Source organism: Lolium perenne, chromosome 4 (assembly GCF_019359855.2).
Source record: "Lolium perenne isolate Kyuss_39 chromosome 4, Kyuss_2.0, whole genome shotgun sequence".
Lineage (NCBI taxonomy): Eukaryota > Viridiplantae > Streptophyta > Magnoliopsida > Poales > Poaceae > Lolium > Lolium perenne.
This window is the reverse complement of record NC_067247.2, coordinates 61720310-61735660: the sequence shown is the minus strand read 5'-3', so window position 1 is coordinate 61735660 and position 15351 is coordinate 61720310. Positions and strand designations below refer to the sequence as shown.

Here is a 15351-nt window from a genome sequence, read left to right as displayed (position 1 = left end):
TTTCACCGTCTCGAGGTAATCAACTAGCCAATCCTCGGGATCCTGTAGACCATCAATTTTTTTGAAATTGTCGGGTAACTTAAACCCTGACGGGACTCGTGTTTTTCGGACTCGTCTCGTGAAACACTGGAGTCCACACATATCTTCCTCATCAACTTCTGGTGAATGCCGATGTTCTCTTCTGTCCTGTCTCGCGCTATCCACCCTTGCTTGAGTCGCTGGATCTCTCGATCCACTCGCTCTCGGGGGATCCTGCACTGCTGTAGCAGGTCGCGGACTATTTTGCCTCGCAGCTCCTTCGGGAGGTGTAGTTGCGAATGCTGTTCCCATGGCTCCAACTCCTGCCATGGCCATGTTATACAACGCTTCTCTCGGATCCCCAGGAGGTGGCCTGGACGCGAGGATGAAAGCTTGCGTTGCCATGTATCCAGCTTCCGGTGTTTTGGGGATAATATTTTCCCTTGTGTCGATTGACATAAAAGACATGTCGAGGTTTTGAACTAAGTTCTCTCTATCTGCTTCAGGTATATTTTGCAGCCGAGATCTTGCTCTCCTTCGAGCTTCTCTGTGACTATCTCCCGAAGTTCCTGAATATCGGCTTAGATCTGCCCTTCGCCTGCTTGACGCGGAAGCCACCTCCCTTCTTCTATCCAAGGCAGCTGTCTGTTTTTCTAACTCTCTGCCAAAGCGAGCGAGTCTGTATTGGTAAGCTTGCAATTCCTCTGCCGTAGCAGTCGTGGTCATTGGTTCTGTACCGTCCATGGCTCTTGCGGCTCCGTCCCACGCTTCTTGTGGGAGTTGAACCCTTAGACGCGGTGTAGGTCCGACATATTTAGTGCCTAAACCTCGCCTGAGATCAGCGGGATCGATATATGGGTTTCCCGCATCGTCGAAAGCCTCTGACGTCTCCGGCTCTGCTCGGTTTGTTTCTCCAATTGCATAGATATGATGATATTTTGAACTTTGATTTTTGTCAGGATTGGTGACACCATCATATAGATTGGTGAAGACATCTCCAACAGCAATGGATCTGTCGACGAAATTGAGGCTGTCGATGCTGTCTGAGTCGCTGCTTATATCAGAGTCCGCAGACGACTCGAAGGACATGTCGCTGAAGATCTTGGCGAGCTTTTCACTTGCCATGGTGTTGATGAAGCGTGGCGACGAAAACTCCTCTTCGCCTGACTTTATTGATGTCGTTGAGTCCGAAAAGTCAGAATCGACCGCCGACAATCCCGACGAGATCGGAACTTCGAGACAATACGATCCTTTCTTCTCGACACAGAATCGGAACTTTCCGAACGTCATCTCCCTGGGCTCCTCCAGATACGCATATGCATCCAAACGGGAGGGCGGGTGAGGAACAAAATCAACTAGATCAGTTTCGATCTGTTTACCTCGATCCATCGCGTTGCTTGCTACCGACGAAGTCGACGATCTTGAACGTGCCATCGAGATCAGCTCCTTGTCGCCTCTAATCCCCACGGTCGGCGCCAATTGACAAGGGATTAACTTGTCAATGCCTACGTATTGTAGACTAGGGTTTGGTTGGAAGTAGAGGGCAAGTAGATCTCGAAGGTTTCAGCCGAAAAGTACTCGACGATTAAGAAACTAGGGTTATGTTAACAATGGATTCGATCCTCTCTTTGTCCCTCGACTCCCCCTTATATAGGAGGCGGAGCCGAGGGTACCGTGTTACACAAGATTACAAATTCCGGGAGACTCTCTGAATTCAACCCGTAAAGTTACAAGTCTCTATATTTCCTAATACAACTCTAACTTTCCTTAATACTAACTGGGCTTCCGAACTTCATATTTTTCGACTTGTGGGCCTTCAGTAAACCCCGGGTACCATCTTCGGCAGGTGCATTGGGGATGCCTATGTCACTCGGTTCTCGAGCGACATCGTCAAAGCTGGTTGATTATTATTCCCTAACATACTGGTTTTGGTACTCTTGCCGATGTTGATTGACTACTTTAATCGTTGCGTGCGTGCACGCGGCTTTGGCAATCTACCTATCATTAAACTGTGTCTAGATATATTTATATTAGCATCAAGTTATATGAACCGAAGGAAGTAATATCTTTTAGATTTTATTTTATAATCATTGCAGACAGCCGTGGACTATTCATTACTACAAATATAAGTGGTATAAATTGTAAAAAGAAACTACAGTCTCTTTTATAGCTCACGCGAAACCGCCATTGACCCTGATGACCTGGCCGTTGACCCACCCCGCGGCGTTGCTCGCCAAGAACGCCACCACGGGCGCCACGTCCGTCGTCTCGGCGAGGCGCCCCATCGACCGAGCCTCCACGCTGCGCACGAACGCCTCGTCCTTCCCGGCCATGAACAGCTCCGTGCGCACCGGCCCAGGAGCCACCACGTTGGCCGTGACCCCCTTCGCCGCCACCTCCTTTGCCAGGATCCTCGTCATCGCCTCCACCGCGCCGTTGGTCGCTGTGTATGCCGCGTACCCCGGGAGGAGCGTGCCCATGATGGACGACGAGAAGGTCACGATTCGGCCTCCGCTGCTGGGCGGCATGCGGTTGGCCGCCTCGCGGCACACCAGGAAGGTGCCGCGCACGTTAACCGCAAACATGGCGTCGAAGTCCTCGACGGTGGTGTCGGCGAGCGCGGGGTACTTGGCGTTCAGGAGCCCGGCGCTGGCGACCACGATGTGCGGCGGGGAGCCGAACGCCGCCTCCGCGTGGTCGAAGAGCGCGCGCACCGACGCGGGGTCGGATACGTCGGCCTGGAACGCCACGGCGCGGACGCCGCCGTCGAGGCCGCGCGAGTTGAGCCCCGTGGCGAGCGCGGATGCTTTGGCGGAGTCGGAGGCGTAGTTGATCACGACGCGCGCGCCGAGGGCGGCGAGGTGGGAGGACACCTCCCGGCCGATGCCGCGCGAGCCGCCCGTGACGAGCGCGACGCGGCCGTCGAGTGGGAGCGGCGCTGGCTTGCTGTTCCCCACATTTGCTGCCATGGCACCAGGCGGCTATGACTACCTTAGTACTGCCTTTTGATGTCGTTCAGTCTTTGTTGTTCGTGCACGAGTTCGATTGCCTTCGCTGCTGCAAAATGGCAATATATAGGCATGATGGGGAAGTAATCAGACGTCTCGCAGTTCTTGTGGTGTTATTAGTAAAAAGAAGAAGAGTAGCAACACGATGACGTGGTGAATTATGTATTGACCTGTCAGGTCGATGACACAATGAGTGACGACGGATACGGCGCTGCTTGATCGTCTACGGCGCCGGGACGGTGGTTGGCAACTTGGCATGGCGTTCGTGGTGGAGGCAGCGGCGGCTCGGGTTCTGTAAACCTCAGTCGAGAGGCGGCGGGCTGGGGCTCAAGAGGTGGCGGCTGCCACGGCATCTAGGGTATGTTTGATTTGAGCGTCAACTTTATAAACACATAAAGCAAATCAAGATTTAGACAAATGCAAAGGTAAGGTGTTAAGATCATTGTTATGCAGCTTATGACATTTACCTGTTTTTTGTGCACAGAAATAGAAAAAAGAGGTTTGAGTGAACCGTCAATTATTCTATATTTTTTCTTCGATACCCACACTCAAGAAAAAGTTCTCCACTTCGCATATGTTCGTTTCTCTAGATCAAAAGGATGAATATTGCCACACGAATAAAAAAGTTCATAGTCCAAAAAAAAAAATCATCTGCTAAACTTAACCTAAAGTAGGCTTAAAAGTTGAAACGTAATTGTGGGCAAAACAACGGCTAAGGAGGATTTCTATCTGTTATAGTTGAAAGTTGGTTTGAACGACCTTAATTTTTAGGATTTTTCAATTTTTTTTTGCGAAAGGATTTTTCAATTTTAAGGCTTTGCAACAAATAAAGCTGAGCAATTTAAGCAAGGTGATGATCATATATGATGCAATACAAGACAATCACAACAAGTAAGTAACAAAAAGAAAAGAGCAAGGTAAGGGAGACGACACAACCGGATCGAGATGTTTCCTTTAGTTCCTTCCCAAGGGAAGTACGTCCGGTGTGTCATTTACTGAAGGTTGTTTAATGGTTTGGTCATTTTTTTCAGCAATATCAGTTTTGTGTGTGTGTGTGTGTGTAGCAGTTTACATGAATCTTGTATTGTGGAGTATGCAAGTTTACGTGAATATTTTCTATCACTTTCTAAATAGAAGAACATTCAGTACAGAAACATGCGCAAAATATAAGTGTTGTATGTTGTTGGTTGTATGATGATGTTGTTGTTATTTTTGGGGTCCTCATTTTCTGATGATCGGAGTCGAAAAACATCAAGAACACGACGAGAAAGGAAACATGTGGATAAAAGAAGGTTTGACATAATTGTTGATAACGTCCTCCGATCTTTACATCACATCGACGTACCATGCATGTTCTATCTAGCAATAACAATCAAAATGTCATACTAGGATAAAACCGTGTTCAAAGTCTCCTAAAAGGGATATTTTGGTAAAAGTACCACTAAATGGGGTAATATATCTTAAAAATGCAAAATTCCAGTGTAAAAAAGTGGAATTCACTCCTAAATTCACAAACCAAATTGGATCTAGGACTAATGAAATACAAAAAAGGGACATACTACATTGTAAATAATCCCAATATGATGTTGTTCACTTCATGTCTAAATTTAATAGTATTAGCAAGCTTTTTTATATTTTTTATAAATATATTTCTAGGTAATATATATTACTTTATCTCTAGGTAAATTTTTTTTTACAAATGTTCACGAAACTCTTCGATGCTATTTTTCATAGCCTAATGCACTAGTAGTCCTAAAAAATGCTTGTTCGGAACTCATAGAATAGATGGCCTCGTATTTCTTATATCAAATAAAAATTTATTTTTTGTCCATAGGTAATTTAATTTTTCAAAAAAATTAGAAACATAAAACGCACATGTTATGTCATGTACTTTTGTCAAGTTTTTGTGAGATTTTGTTCGAGTTTCTCACCGTGACTTTAACATATGCCAACACAAACAAGTTGTCCATTTCATGGCTGAAGGGTGAATGTTGTCAACTAAAGAGCGGCTATGAATAGGAGACTACCACTTCTTTTTACCACGTTTGTTGACTATAAAGAAATACATAAATAAATATTTACACACCGAGTAATACTATCATATATAGTAAAGGTTACAATAGCAACAAGGCAAACAAGCTATAGAAAAAACTACGAACGATAATACTCCCCTGTTCCATATTACTTGTCATTATTTTAGTACAACATGTACTAAATCAGTGACAAGTAATATGGAACTGGGGAGTAGCAATGATATGTTGGAGATATGCCCAAGAGGCAATAATAAAATGGTTATTATAATATATCTTTGTGTTTATGATAATGTTTACATACCATGCTATAATTGTATTAACCAAAACATTGATACTTGTGTGTTATGTGAACAACAAAGAGTCCCTAGTAAGCCTCTTGTATAACTAGCTTGTTGATTAATAGATGATCATGGTTTCGTGATCACGAACATTTGATGTTATTAATAACAAGGTTATGTCATTATATGAATGATGTAAAGGACACACCCAATTAAGCATAGCATAAGATCACGTCATTAAGTTATTTGCTATAAGCTTTCGATACATAGTTACCTAGTCCTTATGACCATGAGATCATGTAAATCACTTATACCGGAAAGGTACTTTCATTACATCAAACGCCACTGCATAAATGGGTGGTTATAAAGGTGGGATTAAGTATCCGGAAAGTATGAGTTGAGGCATATGGATCAACAGTGGGATTTGTCCATCCCGATGACGGATAGATATACTCTGGGCCCTCTCGGTGGAATGTCGTCTAATGTCTTGCAAGCATATGAATAAGTTCATAAGAGACCACATACCACGGTACGAGTAAAGAGTACTTGTCAGAAGACGAGGTTGAACAAGGTATAGAATGATACCGATGATCAAACCTCGGACAAGTAAAATATCGCGTGACAAAGGGAATTGGTATCGTATGTGAATGGTTCATTCGATCACTAAAGTCATCGTTGAATATGTGGGAGCCATTATGGATCTCCAGATCCCGCTATTGGTTATTGGTCAGAGAGAGTACTCAACCATGTCCACATAGTTCACGAACCGTAGGGTGACACACTTAAGGTTTGATGTTAAAATGGTAGAACTTGAATATGGAATGGAGTTCGAAGATTTGTTCGAAGTCCCGGATGAGATCCCGGACATCACGAGGAGTTCCGGAATGGTTCGGAGAATAAGATTCATATATAGGAAGTCATTTTATGAGTTTGAAAATGATCCGGTGCATTTATGGAAGGTGCTAGAAGGTTCTAGAATATTCCGGAAGAAAGTCACTTTGGAAGGCGGAGTCCCGAAGGGACTCCACCACCATGGCCGGCCAACCCTAAGGGGTGGAGTCCCAGGTGGACTCCACCTATGGTGGCCGGCCACCCCCTCCCAAGGGAAGGTGGGAATCCCACCTCTAGTGGGAGTCCTAGCTTGGGTAGGTTTCATGTGATATGGAAGGTTTTGGTTTGGGGTCTTATTCGAAGACTTGTAGACCAACTCTTGGGTGTTCCACCTATATAATGAGGGCCAAGGGGAGGGGGCCGGCCACCCCTAAACACCACAAGGTGGCCGCACCCCATAGTGGCCGGCGCCCCCCTCTCCCCAAACCCTAGCCGCCCCACTCCTCCTTCTTCCCCGCACGCTTAGCGAAGCTCCGCCGGGATTCTCCACCACCACCGACACCACGCCGTCGTGCTGCCGGATTCAAGAGGAGCTACTACTTCCGCTGCCCGCTGGAACGGGGAGGTGGACGTCGTCTTCATCAACAACCGAACGTGTGACCGAGTACGGAGGTGCTGCCCGTTCGTGGCGCCGTGATCAAGATCTTCTACGCGCTTTTGCAAGCGGCAAGTGAACGTCTACCGTAGCAACAAGAGCCTCATCTTGTAGGCTTTGGAACTCTTCAAGGGTGAGACTCGATCATCCCCTCGTTGCTCCCATCTTCTAGATTGCATCTTGGCTTGGATTGCGTGTTCGCGGTAGGAAATTTTTTGTTTTCTATGCAACGTTATCCTACAGTGGTATCAGAGCCAGGTCTATGCATAGATGGTTGCACGAGTAGAACACAATGGTTTGTGGGTGTTGATGCTTATGTTGTCTTTAGTTTGAGTACTTTGCATCTTTGTGGCATAGTGGGATGAAGCGGCTCGGGCTAACTTTACATGACCGCGTTCATGAGATTTGCTCCACGCTCGACATGCAACTTGTATTGCATAAGTGGCTTTGCGGGTGTCTGTCTCTCCTACTATAGTGAAGATTCAATTTACTCTTCTATTGACAACACTAGTATCACCGTTGTGGTTCATGTTCGTAGGTAGATTAGATCTCTCTCGAAAACCCTAAACCACGTAAAATATGCAAACCAAATTAGAGACGTCTAACTTGTTTTTGCAGGGTTTGGTGATGTGATATGGCCATAATGTGATGATGAATATGTATGAGATGATCATTATTGTATTGTGGCAACCGGCAGGAGCCTTATGGTTGTCTTTAGAATTCATGTTGAGTAGTATTTCAAAGAAGTTGTAATAGTTGCTACATGGGAGAACAATCATGAAGACGGCGCCATTGACCTTGACGCTACGCCGACGATGATGGATATCATGCCCGATGATGATGGAGATCATGTCCGTGCTTTGGAGATGAAGATCAAAGGCGCAAAGACAAAAGGGCCATATCATATCACATATGAATTGCATGTGATGTTAATCCTTTATGCATCTTATTTTGCTTAGATCGCGACGGTAGCATTATAAGATGATCCCTCACATTAATATCAAGATAATAAAGTGTTCTCCCCTCGTATGCACCGTTGCCAAGGTTCGTCGTTTCGAAGCATCTCGTGATGATCGGATGTGATAGACTCAACGTTCATATACAACGGGTGTAAGCCATGTTGCACACGCGGAATACTTAGGTTTGCTTGACGAGCCTAGCATGTACAGACATGGCCTCGGGACAACGGAAACCGAAAGGTTGAACACGAGTCATATGGATGATATGATCAACATGTTGATGTTCACCATTGAAGCTACATCATCTCACGTGATGATCGGTTTTGGTGTAGTGGATGTGGATCGTGTACCACTTAACAACTATGAGGGATGTTGTATTAAGTGGGAGTTCATTAGTAATTAGATTAAAATATGAACTAATTATCATAAACATAGTCTGAGTAGTATTTTGAATTAATTTTGTAGTATTGGCATCCGTTTTCTACCATGCGCTAAGTCTTGTAATTGAGATAGAAATACTGTTAAAATCTGACAAGAAACTTTACGGACTGGTACCGTATTGTTAAAGAATCAAGAATTGATTAAGTCCTATTGCAAATTTTTAGTGAACCTCACATTGTTGATTCAAAGAACTATGGTTTCAATTAGTACCTAAAGTTATCTTGTCTCCGTGAAACTTGAAGTTCAAATCTGTTTGAAAAGTAAGGAGCTGAAAATTTAGTTTTCAGAAATAATCAAGGTATGAGATATATGTGATATCTAAGACCTTATTGCAAGATGATAGAATATAATTTGGTGAGACTACATAAACTCATAAGTTTTATGGGAATGTACGAAGGTTGAAGACGCAAGGCGTCCCAATCCTCCAACTATTGGAGCACTAACGATATTCGCATATCCATGAAGTGATTGTCCTTAGTATGCACCGTTGCTAAGACTCGTTGTTTCGAAGCATCACGTGATGATCGGGTGTTATAGATTCTACATGTGCTTACAACGGGTGCAAGCCAGATTTGCACATGCGAATACTGAGGTTAAACTTTACGAGCCTAGCATGTACAGACATGGTCTCGAAAAGTCGTCATGATATGATGGATAAAATTATGAGTGAAATTGTTCATCATATTACAAAGTTACTAATAGTGAAATCTGAAACACTTGTCATATGATGATCAACTTCAAAGTAAGAACCTCAAGGGTATTGGTATTTGACCAACAAACCTAGAAGTTATTGAAGGAGAAATGTTTTCTGAATAATGAGGAAAGCTAAAAGAGAAATTACAAAAGATATTTTGGCAGAAAGAAAAGAAAATACTAGAAAGTCTAGCTCAGGTGTATATCAATGATATACATGTTATGGATGTATTCCTCGTTTGGTCACACAATGAAATTCTTGGGTATTTGTACCATATTGGTTGGTATGAAGTGTCATACAAAACAACGCAATACAAGAATACAATGGCCTAAGTGACTGACAAGGAATATGACAGGAATGCACGTCTGGAACAAAAATAAAGTGTTATTATATTCATCGTTGGCATTCTATCTAGCCCTTAGAATTTATAATAAAGAACTTAATAATTGTTATTTTGCTCTTGTCAAATAAAAACAATGAGTTGTTCAAATTATGACATTACTCCATGAACGATGGATAAGTTATTATAAATTTTAATGGTGAAACACACATACATAACACTGACGCTAAAATGCCGTAAGGCAAATGATTTGAATTCCACTTATTTGTGGAACCGCCATTTAGGTCATGTTGGAAAGGAACGCATGAAGAAACTCCATGCAAATGGATTATTGGAGTCATTTGATTTATAAATCATTTGGCGCTTGCAAATCTCTTCTAAAAGGAATGACTGAAATATCGTTCATAGGCCAAGATTTGAATGGGCAACTAACTTAGTGGAAACATACATGATGATGTATATGGTTCACTGGGCATAGTTGTGTGCGGGAGATTCTTCTACTTCATGAAAACTTCAAACAATGAATTGAGTATATATATGTAGATATATTCGATAAAGAAGAAGTTTGAAACATTTGAATGGATTCAAATAAGTTTCAGCATGAAGTGGAAATCATCGTAATAGAAAAGTCAAATATCTATGATTGGATCATGGTGGAAATATTTGAATTACTAGTTTTAGCGAACATCTAAGAGAGTTATGAAATTGTTCTACAACTCACATTTCTTGGAGTATCATAGTGATGATGAAGTATCCGAGATATGTATCCAAACCTTGTTGGGTTAATGATGAGATAAAATATTAATGCCATTATAATTTTTGTGGATTATGCTTTAGAGACTACCGCTTTTACACTAAATAGAACATCATCATGATCCGTTGAAATGACATCATACAAGTTATGGCATGGGTATAAACCCTAATAGTCCTTTCTTTAAATTTTGGTCTAAGAGTTTACAACCAAAAACGGATGAATGTCTTTGTTGGTTATCCCAAAGAATTGATTGGGAATTCTTTTCACTATAAAGTAAAAGACAAAAGTGTTTGTTAATGTTACTTGCTTATTTCCAAGAAATTGTTTTCTAGCGAAGTTTTTGAGTGGGAGGACAATAGAACTTAATAAGGTTTATGAAACTGAGCATAATGATCAGAGTAGCGCAGCATCGGAAATGGTTCCGGAAGCGGCCACGACGATCATGGCTTCCATGACTACAAAAGTGTTTTAGCCATGGAGATCGAAGTACTTATTGAACCTTGTAGGTGTGGTTTACTTTGTGATCAAATAAATGATTTGTGGATAAAGGATTGATTTTGAACAATGATAAACCAACTACAAACAAAGAAGTTATGATGGGCCCCGACTCCGTTAAAATGGCTATACGCCATGAAATCCAAGATAGATGAATACTTTCTGAAAGTAAATGGATCTATAAAATTGATGGACTTGGATGGAATATCCTTGAATAAGCTCGACTTGTCGAAAAATTGTTTACGACAAAGTTCAAAGAGTTGAATACGATAAGATTAGATCTTCCGTAGCAATGCTTATAGTCTATGTGGATTATTCTAGTAATCACTACATATTTCTTTTATGAGATATGCTAGTAGGATGGCAAAATACATTACTTAACAGAAGTATGTATTAAAGGTGTATACAAGATACAACCAAGAGTTTTGCTGGTCCATAGAATACTAGATAGGTATACAAACTTCAATTGGATGAAGTGAGTATCGCGGAGTTGGAATCTTCACCAGATGAAATAGTCAAAGAGTTTTTGATTTCACCAGAGACGATGAAGAGGCTTGCATTTGCAAGAAATTAAGTGGGAGCATTGAGACATATTTATAATACTTATGTAGATGACATATAGTTGGTTATAAATGATGTAATTATATATTTGATTAAAAGGCTTCATTGAGAAATTAACTTCAATGAAAGGATATGGACTGAAACAAAATTTGTGTCAAGATCTATGAAGATAGATTGAAACACATAATATGTTTAAATGAAAGTACATAGAATGGATATTGAAATAGTTCAATATAGAAATATTAAGAAAATGTTCTTGTCATGTGAAGTTTTAACAAGACTTAAGTGTATCTGACACTCGATGAGTAAAAACACATGAGTGATTTTAGATCACGAAGAATATGTACAAAATCAGATGTCATGTGCTCTAAAAGAGTTATGAGCATATACCAGAATGATTCATATGATGATCATTGAAATACAGTAAAGAATATTCTTGAGTACTTAAGAAGAACCAAGGATATATATATAGTTTTGTATGGAGAAATGACAAACACATCACTGTAAGGTGTTGCACCGATATTTGTTTTGTCACATATGAAAATAAAATTTCAATCTCAAATTAGACTAAGTGTTGTTTAAAAGGTAGTACAATGAGATAGAAGTTGTCTATGTTAGATTTAGATAAGTTCTAAATGTTGTGATAGATTCTACAAACGAAGGCAGATTATGTCATTGTTTTGACAATGACTGAGGATGTTAAAGTACAGAAGTTCTTTGAGAACTTGGTGTAGTTCCGATAGTGTCAGAACTTTGAAGCTATATTGTGTGTGACAATATTAGTGACTTATTTCAGACCAAGGAATTAAGGTTCCACCAGAAGACCAAACATATTTAAATGCCGACTCATTTGGAAAATGAGTGATGCGTGAAGACGCAAATGAATTGCAAAATACATACGGTTCTGAGCATGTCAGGTCCGTTGACTAAAACCTCTCTCGTGAGCAAAACATGATAAAGCACCGGAAGGCCAAGGTGTTATATCTTTACAAATGAAAAATAGATTATTGACTCTAGTGCAAGTGGGAGACTGTTGGAGATATGCCCAAGAGGCAATAATAAAATGGTTATTATAATATATCTTTGTGTTTATGATAATGTTTACATACCATGCTATAATTGTATTAACCGAAACATTGATACATGCGTGTTATGTGAACAACAAAGAGTCCCTAGTAAGCCTCTTGTATAACTAGCTTGTTGATTAATAGATGATCATGGTTTCGTGATCATGAACATTGGATGTTATTAATAACAAGGTTATGTCATTATATGAATGATGTAAAGGACACACCCAATTAAGCATAGCATAAGATCACGTCATTAAGTTATTTGCTATAAGCTTTCGATACATAGTTACCTAGTCCTTATGACCATGAGATCATGTAAATCACTTATACCGGAAAGGTACTTTGATTACATCAAACGCCACTGCGTAAATGGGTGGTTATAAAGGTGGGATTAAGTATCCGGAAAGTATGAGTTGAGGCATATGGATCAACAGTGGGATTTGTCCATCCCGATGACGGATAGATATACTCTGGGCCCTCTCGGTGGAATGTCGTCTAATGTCTTGCAAGCATATGAATAAGTTCATAAGAGACCACATACCACGGTACGAGTAAAGAGTACTTGTCAGAAGACGAGGTTGAACAAGGTATAGAATGATACCGATGATCAAACCTCGGACAAGTAAAATATCGCGTGACAAAGGGAATTGGTATCGTATGTGAATGGTTCATTCGATCACTAAAGTCATCGTTGAATATGTGGGAGCCATTATGGATCTCCAGATCCCGCTATTGGTTATTGGTCAGAGAGAGTACTCAACCATGTCCACATAGTTCACGAACCGTAGGGTGACACACTTAAGGTTTGATGTTAAAATGGTAGAACTTGAATATGGAATGGAGTTCGAAGATTTGTTCGAAGTCCCGGATGAGATCCCGGACATCACGAGGAGTTCCGGAATGGTCCGGAGAATAAGATTCCTAGATAGGAAGTCATTTTATGAGTTTGAAAATGATCCGGTGCATTTATGGAAGGTGCTAGAAGGTTCTAGAATATTCCGGAAGAAAGTCACTTTGGAAGGCGGAGTCCCGAAGGGACTCCACCACCATGGCCGGCCAACCCTAAGGGGTGGAGTCCCAGGTGGACTCCACCTATGGTGGCCGGCCACCCCCTCCCAAGGGAAGGTGGGAATCCCACCTCTAGTGGGAGTCCTAGCTTGGGTAGGTTTCATGTGATATGGAAGGTTTTGGTTTGGGGTCTTATTCGAAGACTTGTAGACCAACTCTTGGGTGTTCCACCTATATAATGAGGGCCAAGGGGAGGGGGCCGGCCACCCCTAAACACCACAAGGTGGCCGCACCCCATAGTGGCCGGCGCCCCCCTCTCCCCAAACCCTAGCCGCCCCACTCCTCCTTCTTCCCCGCACGCTTAGCGAAGCTCCGCCGGGATTCTCCACCACCACCGACACCACGCCGTCGTGCTGCCGGATTCAAGAGGAGCTACTACTTCCGCTGCCCGCTGGAACGGGGAGGTGGACGTCGTCTTCATCAACAACCGAGCGTGTGACCGAGTACGGAGGTGCTGCCCGTTCGTGGCGCCGTGATCAAGATCTTCTACGCGCTTTTGCAAGCGGCAAGTGAACGTCTACCGCAGCAACAAGAGCCTCATCTTGTAGGCTTTGGAACTCTTCAAGGGTGAGACTCGATCATCCCCTCGTTGCTCCCATCTTCTAGATTGCATCTTGGCTTGGATTGCGTGTTCGCGGTAGGAAATTTTTTGTTTTCTATGCAACGTTATCCTACATGATATAGATAACTGAAGGGGTAGAAACGAGGACAATGTCTCAAAGTTCAAGTCCTTGGAGGGGGACTGTAATCTCTATTGCAGATGTTGTGGGGAAACTAACCCACACGATCTCATTGACCCGGTGTTCTTCCTCGAGCGCTTCACCTGACAAAGTGTTATTTCTCTCATAAATGGTAGATGGTTACGAGATCTCCAATCTTCACAAAATCCTAGGGCAACTCCTCAAATGAGATGCTCTCAGTGAACAAGTGCCACCTAGGAGCCATCCAAGCTTGTGACGAAGACTTAGAGAACTTGCTTGCAATAGGGGAGGACTTGAAATAAAGGCGACCCCCTTGCTCCCTCATTAGGGTTTGCTCAAATGGAGGTTAGAGGATTTGGGAATGGCTTTGAATCTCAGATATAAAATATTTCAAAGTGGTGTGCACTATTTATAGTGAAAGGATGAAAGTGGCTTTTAAAGGAAAAAAAATTACACGCCAAAAAATTCTATACCAAATGCCCTTGGACAATCCAAGGTGCCACTAAACCGGAGGATCAAAGTTTAGTAAAGACCTAGCTAAAGGAATGGGTCTAATGTGCACATGGACAGTTCGGGCCTAAAGTCGTGGAGAGTGAGGCCCCCAAACACATACGGCCCGAATGACCTCTTACGGTTTCGGGTTTAAGGTTTAAAGTTCCATCCGAATAGTTTTGTTTCCCATGTTTGAGCAAAACTTAATACAAGTTTTCACGTAGGAATTATGCCATTGTCTCTTGGATTTTGGCGGCAACATAAGACACATGAACACTACGCAATTACGCAACTCTCTTTCGCCTTTGACTTCTCCTTGTAATAGTTTGGCTTCTCTTTGACACACATAATACACAAATTCACAAATACATTAGAGAAATAGAAATAAACTTCCTCAAAGCCGCCTCATTTTTTTTCTTCATTTTGGAGGTCACTGATGCCTGTAACCTATATGTGTGCAAATAAAACTTGTCCCATATACTTAACACACATGTCAGTTTTCTAATTGCTTATCATTAAGTATCAAATCTATTTAGGGTTTAGATACTCTTTCAAAAACACTAGAACTTCAATCAACGTGATACGACCAAAGCAGTAAATACATTATGTTGGTTTGAGACCACCAGTAAGGCTGTAAGAGCATAGGTGAATTTAGCTGGCCTCTTCGTTTAGGCAATTGAAAGCACAACTATGTTCAGTCAATTTAGTTTGCAGTTATAAAACAGTAACGTAGAAGCAGAAATGTTTCCTTGACGAGGTTTATGGCCTGTTTGGTTTTGGAGCTCTGCTGTCTTGTCACTTTCATGTTAAAATGAGGGCGCGTGTTGCTTTAATAGAGAGAAAAAAAACACAATTCCGTTACTCCTATTTGATTTGCAAAGGTTCTCGGTGAATTTGATTTCGTACTAAAGTACTGCATGTTTACAAAAGCTGAGAAGAAAACCAAATTAAGC

The 15351-nt window shown here is 42.0% G+C and overlaps 1 protein-coding gene across 1 annotated transcript; it reads right to left on the bottom strand.

The window, feature by feature from the left end:
- Positions 1 to 2097: 2097 nt before the first annotated feature.
- On the bottom strand, positions 2098 to 3062 carry LOC127292723 (NADPH-dependent aldehyde reductase-like protein, chloroplastic). Its single transcript, XM_051322171.2, has one exon. The coding sequence runs from the start codon at positions 2985 to 2987 to the stop codon at positions 2190 to 2192; it is 798 nt and encodes a 265-aa protein (XP_051178131.1). The 5' UTR covers positions 2988 to 3062; the 3' UTR covers positions 2098 to 2189.
- Positions 3063 to 15351: the final 12289 nt, after the last annotated feature.